The 15,056-nt window shown below is 39.4% G+C and overlaps 1 protein-coding gene across 5 annotated transcripts in view; it reads right to left on the minus strand.

Moving 5' to 3' along the window:
* Positions 1–15,056, minus strand: part of LOC149192225 (histone acetyltransferase GCN5-like) — a 427,304-nt gene that overhangs the window by 148,841 nt on the left and 263,407 nt on the right. For all 5 annotated transcript variants that reach the window (XM_089404509.1, XM_089404510.1, XM_089404508.1 and 2 more), the window contains exon 9: positions 2,967–3,021. In XM_089404509.1, coding sequence (XP_089260635.1) covers positions 2,967–3,021 — 55 coding nt within the window. The remainder of the gene's footprint in view (positions 1–2,966; positions 3,022–15,056) is intronic.

Raw genomic sequence — 15,056 nt, forward strand, 5'->3', positions numbered from 1 at the left:
GAGCCATTTTATTAAGTTTCTGAAGGCAAAATACAATAGAAAACAAGATGGTGCAACTGGGCTTGTCTCAATGGGCAAGCATGACCAAACCCAGGTGGGAAAATGGTTGAGCTAAAGGCTGCCCAACTGCTGCACCAATCTGCACTACGCTGCCCAGAAAACTGCCTCTCTGCTGAAGTTCGAATGGCTGGAAAGTGCACTTATACTACCCAAAAAATTGTATGCTTTTAACCCCGGATTCCTTGGCCTAAACCCAGAAAAACCTAGAAGGGATTTTAGCTAGTTTGGACCTCTGATTTTCGACCCCCTTGGAGCCTCACCTCAATTGTAGCTGCAGAACTCGACCTGCTGGAAACTGCCTGTAAATCCTCCTGAAAACTGCTCCAAAGTGTTAAGTTCACCCTTACTATCCAACCTATGACTTCTCGAATGAGCTCTTGGACAAAATCACGTGCTCCCCAGCGCTACGAAAATTTGCTAAGTGGCCTCTGCATTGTCCCTCAACTCAGCAATTCTAACTGTTGGAATGTTGGCTGTAAAACCCAGCAAGAATGTTGGTCTAGTGTTGCTACCTCAGCTCCCTAACTCCCCGACAAGAAATATGATCTCTGATGGCCTCAATCTCCCTCTGTGTGTTTCCTAGCTGCCTAGAAATATGCACTCCTTGCTCTGCGCTAGTTATTGGTGCTATGTCACTGCCCCGGAACTCCTGAAACCTTTGTGGAACAGTGTCCCTAGGGCGGGCACGGATGGTCCCCCGAAGTAGAGGCTGAATCTCCCGCTTGAGAGACTCATGGCTAAACACCTAGTTCACTCAGCTAAACAGTTGAGTGAACAGTTGAGTAGTTGTTTGCAAACGTCAAAGATGAAACCAAAATGAGAGTTGATCTCTCCTTATAGCTCCTTGGGCCTCCTTAGCCTCATGTGGGCCCCTCCATCCACCCATTCGACTTTCCCTCCAAGCTATTTGAATGGCTAATTCGAACTCCCATGTGGGTGGCCCCCACATTCCACTAGCAGCCAAATAAAGTCGATTTGGCCCCTAAGTCCCTAAGTCGAAAGTGTGGGGTCCTCTCCCTTAGTCAAAATTATGCAAAATTGTGTAGCAGCACCCTGTTACAGATGTGTTTGAGAAGGGACATGACACTATTGTACTTGCTCCATTGATTAATAAAATGGCTCAACGGGTTCTACTTCTGGAGTTTTTATGAGCATGTACTGTTTGTTAAAATTTTCTGTGTTGAAACTTGAGAATCGTTTTTTCTTTATATATCACTGTTTGTTTAAGTTAGGAACATTACACCATGTTAGATAACAACCCATATCAGGTTTTCCTTGGTCTTATAAGGAACCAGAAATTTGTGTGTAGGTTTGCTCAAGGATTGCAAACTGCCTGTTCTTAGTCACTTACATGGCTTTTCTCATTGTCTCTAAACTTTGTTATCATATACAAATTAGAGGATCCGATGTAAGTATGTTATTGATTGGAAAATAGGTTCTAATGAATCCTTTAAAGGGTTGGTTTGTGATGAATTAGCTACTCAAACTAGATCCAAGGGATTCTTATTGATTAGGGATGCAAAAGAATTCTACTTCTGTTTATTTTGACCTTATCCCAATTTTAACTGCAGTAAGGTGGCTGTCCTCATTGACTCTTGTATCTAAATGTTTTTTGTATAATTTAAGAAGAGATTTTCAGGAAATTAAAAAAAAAACAATTTCTAATGATTGATAACACCATAAGTACACCTCAAAACTCATATTTCAAGTATTACATGAACCTCACAATAATATAACATATGGGATATAGGGTTTAAGGCAATCCATAGGTCTAGTGTGCCGAAGGAAAAGGGTTGATATCAAAGACAACTGATAGAATTCCCAATACATTATACATTTGATAGAATATACAACAAAAAGATGGCCTTGGAGAATCCTTTGTCATATACCTATCACTTCAAAGTTCACATAATTTTCGCATTATCGAAATCTACTTGTAAAACACTGCTTGATAGAGCCTATTGTGTAAGAGAACATTATCAAGGATAAAAAGGAGAATTGCACCGAAGTGCCTTGTATTCACAAGAACAGAGGTGCACGTACATAGAATAACTCCCATAGCTGTCAGATAATATCTTGTATTATTCAAAAATACACGCTATCGCATAGTAAAACTACCTGCTGACCAACATCCTATTTCCATTACTTGCAAATTTAAAAGAGACACTATTCAAATGTTGAAAAACAACGTGATACTTTATTAAGGCAGTCTATCATGCTTGGAAAATAGAGTTGCATGGTTTACAACACTCAAAGACAAGCAACCCAATATCCTCTCATTGTGCCCACCAGTGATTTCCAACATCTATTTAAGTTTACTGTAATACTTTGAAAATAGCTGGGAAAATATCATGCACAAGTACAGGATCAAGGATTGACAGGTAGTCAAATGAAAAATCTATTTCATGAAAACATATAAGCTAAATAAAATAACTGCCAATTATATCAAAGTTTAGAGATTTGTTCAATTATCTCAACTCAGATGTGAGTCGTTAGTCTCAACAACAGTCTTCTTTAACAGAGACATTTATACAACTTTTTATTGATATGCAAGATAAGCTACTATGATTCTCTTATAGGTTTTGCCAATCAAATAAAGACATGATGTTCACCATTTTGAAAGTTGATAATGTGTCAGATATTTGGTGAGAACATAGTCTCTGAAAAATTCTCTGATGGCTATACATCTTCAGTTTAATTAACAAAGAAATAATATATTGAATATTTGCTATTATGACAGGTATTATCAGACGTCCTTAATTATGTATTGTCAAGATTCAAGCCTAAACTCGTTTTCTAACAAAAACGAATCATTGTGAGAACTTTCTTGCATACTCATATGTAAATACAGATGTCTGAAAGAAAATTAAAACAGAAAATTACAAAAACAATAATATAAAACTTACTCAGACCAGGAATGTCCTCAACCTTGATGGGCTTCCTAGGAATGCCTGCTTCTTTCTTCAACACAAGTAGAAATAAAGTGCCCATAAATAAGAAGCTAAAATATCAATGCAAACAGGTAAACACTAATAAAAGCAATTACACTTTACAAGCAAAATTACAGGCATTGCAAAAACACACATACATGTAAGACACTTTGGGAAAGGTCATCGCAAAAAGTGGGGAAGGTGTCTAAAATGGCTCCACTAACATGGCAATTTCTGAATATTATGAAAGGGAAGATAGCTTGAAACGCAGAAAAGAAAAAGATAATAATGCACTACTCCACTTATGGACATATTTAGCCCGTGGTTGTCATAGATCCATTGACCCAGTGTGCTTCCACACGTGGGTGGCTTCAAAGGGCATATGTGTTTGTTGGTTTTCAGCATTTTTCCATTTTGCAGGCTTAAAAAGTGCAGAACAACAACATATCTTCCCACTACTAGCCACTTATCCAAGCGTAATTCAAGTAATTCATTTAAGAATTGGTAAAACATCTATCACTCACCTTTTGTGATTTTATAGCAAAATGTTAATGGGCTTTGAGTGATTTTAGCTTGTTGGTCTACATTGTTTATGTCATTTATTCACACTTCCAAACTAGTGAAGGGGGGAAATCAATTCCTACCTTCACCAAAGCATCATATCTAGGAACTAGTCTACTTATTTTCAGGTGGAGTTACTTGTTTAGGGAAGTCACACACAGCCCTTAGTAGGTGATCCAAGTCCGGGTGTGACGAAGGACCCTTCCAAGACCTTTTACTTTCGTGATGTGTTAAATTGCATTTTTAAAAGAACATTAATGAATACATCTGCATGTTGTAAAGAAGAGGAACAAGACAATCATCAGCAACATAAAAACATAAGTCATTGATAACAGAGTTCGTCCAGGAGGGACTACATCTTCGGGCCCCGGTGTCAAGATGGTGTAGGCCGCTATATTAAGTGCTGTCAATAGTGATGTTGTACATAGAGGTGATGTTGTTATCATACAAGGAAAAATGCCCTCACGCAAGAGTGGCTCCAAGAGATGTTCCGCTACAAGAACTCTCGGTCAAAAGGACTCCTATTAGTATGACATAAACTCATGCACGATGAGCATCCCACCAACATGGCATAAAAGGGATCTCAATGCAAAACATGCATGACGACAACTTGAGTATCCCACCAACATACAACAAAGGGATCTCAAAACATAACAAGATGAATCATGACAACAAGTACATCACATAGAAGATTCTGCATCACATCAAGCAAGGAATCGTAAAAACGAGTAAGAAACAGGATCCCACATCAAACATCAAGCAGTGACCTATGCAACACAATGCATAGCAAAAGAAGTACATGAACACTGCATATTCCTCACAACCGAGGGCCATCTGAAGAAGCGGATGTCAAACTGTTGAAGCTGTTCGGACCATCGATCTCACGGCATCAATCGCATGAAAATGACTGCTCGCACATGAATGTTGACACCTGCACTCCACTTAGAAAAGTGGCTGGAAAATGAAATGAGAGAATGAAAAATCTGAACACACCATCAGATTTGTGGCATCGAATAGTGCAAAATCGACTGTCAAATTTTCAAATTCTGAGAAATTGAGAATCTGGGGCTCAGGGAATCTTTTAGAATTCCCCTAGATTCCTCAAAGATTCTGCTCCATGGGTGGACTGGAAATATGCAACTCAAAGGGCAAATCTGACTTTGCCATTGCGATCCCTACGGAAAACCATGAAAAACAATTGTAAACTTGACTATATTCCGACATGGAGAAAAATTACCTCCTCAAGAAAATTTCAAGGATCATGTTCCGCTCCCTGTTTTTGCAGCAAATCATGGTTCCACCTGCATACTGAAAAATGGCCAAAAAATGCAGAACTCTGATGGAAAAATGGACAGTGCCATTGTGTTCGTGGCATCAAGAAGTGCTGAAACCATATAAAATTTGTCAAAATCTGACAAAGTGAAAATTCGGCCCTCATGCAAAATTCTGCCTCGAACTACGTGCACTACCTCTTCCTGCCTTGAAATCCGTGCCGCGCTCTCCGTGCAAATGAAATGAGGAAGGTTTATATAAACATCTCGGGCGAATCTCTCAAAACGTTGGCCGTTGGCCCCATGGCAATTTTCGGAAATGACAAGCATGGGGTCGGGGGATCAAATCCCGCCCATGCCAAACTTGGCGCTTGTTTCTTTTTAATACATAACCGTTTGAATATTTTTTTGGGGTTTCGTTTTGATATGGTTCAACAGTTATGTAACCGAGGCAACATTCTGTGGTATGGTGGTAACCGTTTGTTTAATATAACTAATATATCTTAACCACAGATTTTGAATAGCCACAATTTTTCGTTGGTTTTTGAAAATATTCACGTTGGTATTTTTTCTAAATTTGTTTAATATACCCATATATGGTTATTTGTATATGATTTGCTAACCATTTAATATTTTAAAGGATTTTTGTTATATGGTTATAATAATAACCATATTCTAATATATATGCTTTTTTTTTGTTTTATTTGGTATTTAAAAATATTTCTTTTGACTTTTTGCAAGAATAAGGAGTTAATGAAAGAACGCCAAGTGTCAATGCTTGATGCGCTGCCATGTGGGTCCCACATGCTTACTGGGATGCCATGTGGCACACTGTGGGCCCCTCTTTTCCCCTGTCATGCCGAATTTGAAGAGCTCTATCTTTCGCATACGAGCTCGGTTTGACAAACCATTCGTACCACTGCGATCATGACGACGAGATCTCTAACATGAACCTATTTCGAGCATAATCCAAACACTTTGATTTTCTTACCCTTCTTGAGTCCTCTAGGATTTATACCTGTGTCTGGAGCCACCTGGATCAATAGGAGTTGGCTTAAAGAGTGGGAGTTTGTGCAGAGGTGACAATGGGAACTTAGCTTGTGTGGTTCTTGTTGCCTCAAAATCTAGCAGGGCTTGTGAGAGGCCTCACAAATCACTAAGACACAACAATGAGCTGGCTGCCACTATCACCTTAGCACTCCACTTCTTGCTCTTTAGTGGAACTTCACCACATAGGAGGCTTCTTAGTATATATCACCTGAAAGGTATTCTAAGTCAATAGGTTCAAGGTGATGTAAGTGAAAGGCTTAATCAAGATACCTCTTATTTGGATTAGGGAACAATTATTTATGTCAAGGAACAAATGTACCATAAAATAAACCTTAAAAAGAACACTTGAGGCCTAGGGTTTCAAAATGTTAGGATATTCCGACACATAGGAAAAGTTAAGTATAACTTGGTCTAATGTAGAGTTAGGTAAAGTGTGTTTCTTTACTATGTACTTTCGTAACTTACAATCCGACGGTCACGATATGTTCTAAACATGAAGTAATCTGACGATTCATTCTCTCCTCAGTATTACCGACACTTGATCCGTGGCTTAACACCCGATTGGTCCATAATCTCTATTTAAAGAGCATGGAGGGTCATCTGTAGGGTAACTGTTCATAAGAGAAGCTTATGTAAATTTTCATTCTTTTATTAATAAATTGCCTGAAGTGGCTGCATTGGCTCAGGTCGTGGACTATTTCCCTCTTTGAGGTTTTTAACCAGATCAAGAATACTGGTGTATTGATCTATGCTCTGTTTGTGAGCGGTGTCCTTTGGTGTTCTGTCTGAGGAACTTACCCTGAAAATTCCTAGACAAAATATGATTCAATAAGAGAGCATCTAGGTATACAAGCATATGAAAAAGGTTTATTTCAAAGGTGTGATCAACAATACACTATGGAAAACCTTCAACAAGTGCTAAGTTGAAGGCATGTGTAGAACTCAGGTCTACTAGGGAACTAAATTAGCTATGGTTGATGACCTCAGCCCTAATGAGGTAATTTCCACAATGAACAAAGATAAATTTTGAGTTTGTGAGATCAAACAACGTGAAAAGATGCCAAATCAACTCGAACGCTTTAGTCAAGCCCTAGTTGAATTGGTCCTTACCCTAGCCCCAGCAGCTTGCGTTGAAGGGCCAAGAAAGCGAGTGAGGAAAAAGCAATGTTTCACCAAGTTTTCGGGATGGACATGCGCAAAAACAAGGAGATGCATAGGGGAGACGTTTGTGAGCACCCCAAAATTTTATGGAAATTCAAGGGGGGCGAGGGGACATCAGGCTGTGTGTGTGTGTGTGTAATATAAACATGATTCAAATCCAATTTCAATAATGAAATACATTGATTCATACATCATAAATGATTTAATGAAATAGAAATAGTAAAATATTGTATACATTGATTTAAATTCATTATTCATTATTCTAGAATCTGATTAGTTAATAATAGATATTAAAGTCCAAAGATTGTAATAGTAAATTGAAATTACTCAAACTCAAAAATAATGAAAAGTGACGTGTCAAAGACTTGGTCTAAGGTCATTAGTATCTAGAGTCAAGACTCAAAATTTTAAACTAAAAATGAACAACGGATAATGAACCAATGCTATCAAAATCATAGTGGTGATTGAACCACTCGACCCTAAAAGCTGGAACAGGAAAAAATACTGGTCAACCAAAAAATACATAAATATTCAAATTTTGAAAAAAAAAATGTAAATATTAATGTGCATCCATATGAATCCAAACCATTATTAACAAATATGCAAAGTTTCTCATATATATAGCAAGGGTGCATATAACCAAAATAGCACCAAGTACAATCCATATTTGAAGCAAGAATACAACAACAAAGAGGTTCTAGATGACCTTTATAGTCCAAAATAAATCATGCTACAACAAATACATACATATCATCAAAATCATTACATATATTGGGATCTTCATCATCAATACCACCCTATAATCATTAAAATAAGATAGAAAAAGCTTTGCATGTTAAATTGAGATTTTCTTTGATTGATAGGTACAATTTTACTAGGGTCAAGACAGAGGAGTTCAAAAATTAATGCCATCAACATCAAGGTACATAGAGGGCTTGGCACTCTTGATTAAATACTAGTTTCATACCCTCATACATGATAGAATCCAATGGAAACGTTGCAATCCCCCAAATCCTAAAATCCTGAAAACTGTTAAGTTTGTTGGATTTTGAGTGGAATCTGAAATTCTACTTTCTCCATATGAAATCCATCGAGGTTGGAAACCCTCTCAAACATCCTGAAAGAGTAAATGTTAATGTTAGAAATTTTATTAAAAGGATGAAAATGAAAGACACAAGAGAATTTCTATTTTACTTTAAGAATTTAACATTATCATTAATTACATACCATTAGTAGCACCATAGGGTTGAATATTAGGCTTTCCCCACTTATAAATGATTGTCTTCACGCAAAATTTAGTGGGGACACCCAATCCTTTTTTCAGCGGGACACCCACAAGCACCCTTTTTGGGGAAACATGTCCCCCACATTGGGGAAATGTTCCCCCCTAAATCTCCCCAAGTTTCCCCAAAAGAAGGGCATCGGGAAATGTTTCCCCAAATGTCTCCCCGTCCTGGGTGCATGGGAAACGTTGTGAGTGCACACCCACCCTAGGGCTCGCATCCCCATCAAACATCGGGAAAAAGGTAAAAGTTTTGAAGAGTTTTGATCATCAAAGGGATTCTAGTGCCTTTTCCCTATTTAGGTGATGGAGTCTTGGGGATTTAAACCATAGAAATATCAAATTTTTGCACTGAGTAAGGAGCGAGACACTAGTTTTCACTTGCTAACCCTAGCTATCGTTTTATGAGGGGAGAAATTAACTAGAAAAATGATCACTAAATTTACCAAGAATCTCCAATAAAAATTTGCATTTAGACAAGGAACAAGTAGAAACCCTAGCAATATTTCATTACAGATATCTAGTAAATACACTCAAATTTTCCAAGAGCATACCTTCTCTCAATCCCAAAAAGATGTCTCCAACACAAAAACTAGTCTCCAATAGCAAAAATCCACATAAAATCACATCTCCTTAAGTAGCAGAGTACAATAGGCTAAGTTGAGCTCTCTAAAATAGGTCGAAATACACAAACATGATGAGAAATGAAAAGAAGTGATGCTCCTTTTATAGGACTATCACCTCTAATAATCCACTTAAAGCCCCTAAAACAAGTTTAATTTTGAGTAGACACAAGGTAAAATGGGTTATAAGCCAACCCAATATCCAAACAAACAAACAAAAATATGCCAATAAATGCACACATGTGTGAGTCATAAGCCCTTAATAAGCATGATGTCATGCCCTTTTAGAGTTGAAAATGCTCAAAAAGTGCAATGGAAGGGTTGGATGAGTCTCCAAGCATCATGATCAACCTCAATTTGAGGAAGGGTCCTCAAATCAAGCCTCAAAGTATCTCCATGTGTCCCAAAGCTAGCTCTAGGTGCCCTACGTCATCTCTATGGGTGTTGTTACCCACCATTTTGTGGGTGATATCCCTAGGAGAAAAAAAAACCTCCAAGATGGTCCTCAGCCGACAACCACCAGCTAGCTCATTGTGCCATTTCTCCGCCACCTGAGCCAACCATGTAGTCCCTCGCCCATCTGCCATGATCGCATGTTTGAAGGTGGGTCTTCCAAACCTAAAGGTATGCCTTGTCATTTGGTAATTGAGTATTGTAGTTTGCTTATCATGGACACTTTTCGGCATGGATTAATGGGAGGATTCGATGGAAAGAATGGGTGAGGTTTGTGCCCTTGTCCCCTAGACCTATTTTGCATATTAACCTTGCATTCTAGTCCCGTGGAATCTCTTTTACTGACCATTTGGCTTTAGGGATGGTATTTCATGGGAAACCTTGGTTTTGGTTGCATGGTCCCACTCCCCTATCTGCTTATATTACCCCCTTTCAATGCACTATTACACAATTCATCATTTCTCCCACTTGGGTCCACATTCCTTCACTGGGTCCACATAGGGTTAGCTCGCCCCTTCCCCTAGCCCACACCATGGGTCAGGCCTAGAACGATGTTTGAAGGTTGATACAGCTAAAAAGAAAGACAAAAGCATATTTGGCCACATTCAACAAGAACATGTACCACAAAATGCAAATGATGGTTGGAACAAACACATTTAGCACGTGGGCAAAAGCCAATACATGAGCTCTACCCCATCATCATGGCCATCACCCTGGTTCCTACAGGTTTTATGAGCCTCCATCATCACATAGGAACCCATGATTTCCCCAACCCCTGGTGGGAAATGAACCGCCCTACCTTTAAAAGGGGATATTCACTACTATATCTTATGCTTCATGCTCTTCCCCCTTAAGCCCCGAGCAGTTAATCAATGAAAATCATAGAAGGAAAAAAGCATATAAAGAAGGGTGGAAAAATCAAGGTCAAGGCACCTCATGTACCACAATTGCTCCCTCCTTATACATTATAAACCCAAGCATGGGCTTCCCTTTATTAGCTACCCTTGTACCCCACCATGTGGCCCAAGGCTACCCCTTCTCATCCCCTTACTTCATTCACCTATCTGTCACATGCCACCACCTTTTGAAGGATGTACCTTGAACATATTATCCCCTTTAGAAGTAGAAACCACCTAATAGGATACTTGGTTAACCCATTTGGAGTTTAGGAGACATTTGCCCATCCCGAAGCCCAATATGGAAGGGCAGACCATTATGAAGTCCCCACCTATGGTCCATGGTTGGTAAGCTCATTTACTCAATTTCCCTAATGACTTGTTGTACTGGAATGCTATGAGACACATTGGATTTTATGCAGGATTGCAGATGGTCTCCATCTTGGGTTTGGTCTCCTTATACGGGGTCCTAATCCTCTAAAGGGTTGCATTAGCACATGTAAGGTGTGCGTTGAGAGCCATGGGCCTCCATAGCAATAGACAACACTCCATGGGTCCCCAAGGATGGTCTGAGATGCTCGAGATGCTCCCATTGGATGAGGAAGATGCACTTGGTTCACCTTTGCCCAACTAGCCCCACAGTTGTACCATGCACTTGGCAGCTGACCTAGGACTTGCAAGACAATGTGGCATTCCCTACACCATCATCAGAGCCCTTGCAGATGATCTAAATGTATCTTCGACTCATTTGGAGACCCATGAGGTTATTATTGTTGCCCCACACCCATTGGGAGCACTGAAGGTTTATTGTTTGGAGAACAATGGGCCAACCCCTTGTCCATCACTTTCGAGGGTCCTACTCTTCATTATGGCACCCATGGACCTAAGAGGGCCCTACAACATGCATAGATTATTATTTGACCTCTTGAGAGGCTTATTCCTTCATTTGTGAGCTAGTTTGGTGGGCTTGTCACCAAAAGTTAGATTATTAGAACATTATTTTATTTTTGGGGCTTACATAGGCCAAGGAGACTAACTCAAACTCCTCATTAGTGTATAAATACAACTGAGATGAGTTCATTTGATCATCATCACTTTGGATTGGATCCCTTCTCTCTCTTGAGAATTTCGCGTTTTTTCTTAGAGGATGAATTGGAGCTTTATGGATCAATTTTGATGTGTGGATTTGGTCTATCTTATCTTGGAGATTCTCTCTTGTCAAATTGTGGATGGTTGGATGTTATGTAAAAATTAATTATCTTTGTAATTATTAGTTAAATTTAAGCAAAGGGTGGTTATAGTTATTTTCAACCGCTCCCGCTCTGCGTTTTTGATCTGAAAAAATGTGCGCCTTCTGGCTCCCAAGGTCCCCTACTCCAGGCGGGTTCGGCCTCGACATCGACACTCTTCTTCTGATGGTCCCTCCAGAGCCTCCTCCAGATGGTGACTCCCTCCTTGCTCATTCTCAATTGACTCAGCAAGATGAAAATGCAGTGGCTTTCACTTCCCTGCTATCTTCCATTGGCCCCCCTCGATCCAGACCCTCAGTCTCCAAGTTCGTTAAAAAAATCGAAGACATTCCTAAAATCATATTATCTCCCTCTCTCCCTCGTCGTGTTGCTCATTCTCTTTCTAAGTGTGGTCTGGTTGGACAGTTCACAAGTCTATGACCTTCCCCCCCCCCCCCCCCCCCCGCTCTGTCCAGAAGTGGGTAGAACGGAACTGGTCCTCCTCTATCAGCGAAAAATCTCGATCAGGTTCTGTGGAAGAGGCTATTATACATTCCACTTTGAAACAAAAGAAGATAGAGACCTGATATTTAGGAATGGACCATATTTCATGGACACTAGGGGTCTCTATCTAAACAAGTGGACTTTAGATTTTGATCCAGAGTTGGATGTGCCAAATGTTGTGCCAGTCTAGGTGTGACTCCCTCATCTCCCCCTCCATTGTTGGGGAGATGAATCAGTCAAAGCAATAGGAAATGCAATGGGTAAATACATTGACAGAAGCGAGCCAAAGGAGAATATGACTATGTGCACAAGAATATGTGTTGAAGTCGACCTAGGAAAAGGACTCTCAGAAGCAGGAAAGATCAAACTTGACAGTTGGATGCACAATCAACAGCTAGACTATGAACAAATTCCATTCAAATGCAATGCATACCACGAATACAGTCATTTTGCTAATAGATGCGCGAAAAAACAAGAAAATGAAGAAGTAGAAGTTCAGGATCCAAAATGGGAACAAGTTAAAAAGAAAAAGACTGCAAATAAACCGTCTTCTTAGCCCTCTTCATTTTCTCAAAATCCCTCTCTTTTAGACCCTATTCTCTTAGCTCCCCTTCCATCCCCCTCTTCTCCTTTGCCCCCTCTCATTCCTCCCCCTCCCTCCTCCAACCTTCTAGTCTCTAATCCCTTCGGTCCTCTTGAAGATCCAGCCATTCCCTCCTCTCCCCACCCCCCTCCTCCCCTCTCCTCCCCTTCCTACCCCTTCCTCCCCCATCCTCACCCTTAGCCCCCCCCTTCCTTCTTTTGATCGAATCATTACAAGGAATAAGTCCAAAGATTCTCTCTCTTCCTTTGATCATCATAAAAGAGCAGGAAGAAGATCAAATAGAGACCTAAGAGATGAAGTTGTTGCAAAGGAGATGGTTATGGGTACTCAACAGCCTATGGATTCCTTCTTAAAAAAGAACAAGGAGAAAACCCCCATCCTTCTAGAGGGAAAGGTCCCTCTGGCCCCAATCAAAATAATTAATGAATCTTATCTCTTGGAACTGTCGAGGAATGGGAAGCCCACTGAAACTCAATGCCATTAAAGATTTAATAGCAATGGAAAATCCAAACATCGTCATAGTCCAAGAGACCAAAATAAATGAACAACACTCAGGAAAAATGATCCAAAAAATAAGGAACGATGAAGGCACAACTCTCCAAGCATTAGGGGCATCGGCAGGTATCTGCACTCCCTGGAAGAAAGCGAAATGGGAGTTAGTTCATCAGCTAAAAGATCAGCATTGGATTAAAACAGATCTAAGAAACAAAATCACTGAAGAGAAATACTATATAATAAATGTCTATAAGCCAAATCATTATAGAGAGAAGGAACTCTGCTGGAATTCCCTGAAAAAATTTCTTCCCCAGGTTCAAAGCAGCAGCATTATAGTTGGAGGAGACTTCAACTTAGTCTTGAATGTTGATGAGAAGTTCGAAGGATCTTACCATGCTGATCCATCAAGGGATTCCATCGATCTCATTACGGATTCCTACAACCTTCTGGATTTTCCTCCCAACAACGAAAAATACACATGGAGCAATAAAAGAATAGGCAAAAGCAACATCAAAGAAAGGTTAGATCGCATCCTAGTTTACGACAAAATATTCAACAACTTCAGCTCAATTGTATCAAGAATCATCCATACCTCAGCATCTGACCGCAAGCCAGTGGTTATCACTCTTGGGACTCTAGGGAATTTAGGCCCAACTCCATTTCAATATAGCCCATTATGGAACAACAGTGAAGAAATTAAAAAAAAATAACAACAGAGGTTTGGTCTCAAAAGATTATAGGCTCTCCAAACTTTGTTTAGGAAACCAAACTAAAAACATTGAGGAAGGAAATGAAAATTTGGGCCAAGAACAACCATAAAGAAACCCACAAAAGGAAGGCAAAGTTAGTTAAAAAAATGGAGACAGCCCAAGAATCATAAGAACAATAGGAAGAAACAAAAGAAAGTCAACTCCAAGAGAAGCAAATTTATTGGGAAATATATAGAGAAAACAAAGTTGAGGAAGAGGAATGGAGATTAAAATCTCGTAGCCTCTAGCTGAAGGCAAGAGATAAAAATACTACCTTCTTTCAAAACTCAACAAAGATGCGGAGAATTATTAATCACATAGACAACATAAAGGTTGATGATGTCATAGAAATCAGAGGACAAAAGGAGTTGAAAAAGGAAGTGCACAGTGATTTCAAAAAGCTCCTAACAACAAACCCAGCAAACCCTGATTATGAAACCTTCGTTCCTAGCATATTAAAAAAATGGAGACAGCCCAAGAATCAAAGAACAACAGGAAGAAACAAAAGAAAGCCAACTCCAGGAGAAACAAATTTATTGGGAAATATATAGAGAAAACAGAGTTGAGGAAGAGGAATGGAGATTAAAATCTCGCAGCCCCTGGCTGAAGGCAAGATATAAAAATAATGCCTTCTTTCAAAACTCAACAAATATGCGGAGAATTATTTCTCAGATAGACAGCATAAAGGTTGATGAAGCCAGAGAAATCAGAGGACAAAAGGAGTTGAAAAAGGAAGTGCACAGTCATTTCAAAAAGCTCCTAACAACAAACCCAGCAAACCCTGATTATGAAACCTTCACCCAGCATATTCCCAAAAAAAATAAGTGAAAAAATAAACCGTGAACTCACTAAACAAGTGGATGAGAAAGAGATTTATACTGCTGTGTGGGATCTCCATCTAGACAAAGCTCCAGGTCCAGATGGATTTTCCATTGTTTTTTATCGTAACAATTGGCATTTAATCAAAAAATATTTGATAAGAATGATAAGGAATGTATTCAGGAAAAAGAAACTAGGAGGATTTACAAATTCTTCTTATCTAGCTCTTGTTCCAAAAGAGACAAGGCCCTCTACCTTCAAAAGATTTTGACCGATATCCTTGTGTAACTCCTACAAAATCATCACAAAGATATTCGCAAATAGAATCAAGCTTACCCTCCCCGATCTAATTTCAGAAAATCAAGGAGG

This window comes from Pinus tabuliformis, chromosome 2_2, assembly GCF_031772625.1.
Source record: "Pinus tabuliformis cultivar Carrire ecotype Pingquan chromosome 2_2, CPIR1, whole genome shotgun sequence".
In the NCBI taxonomy this organism is placed as follows: domain Eukaryota; kingdom Viridiplantae; phylum Streptophyta; class Pinopsida; order Pinales; family Pinaceae; genus Pinus; species Pinus tabuliformis.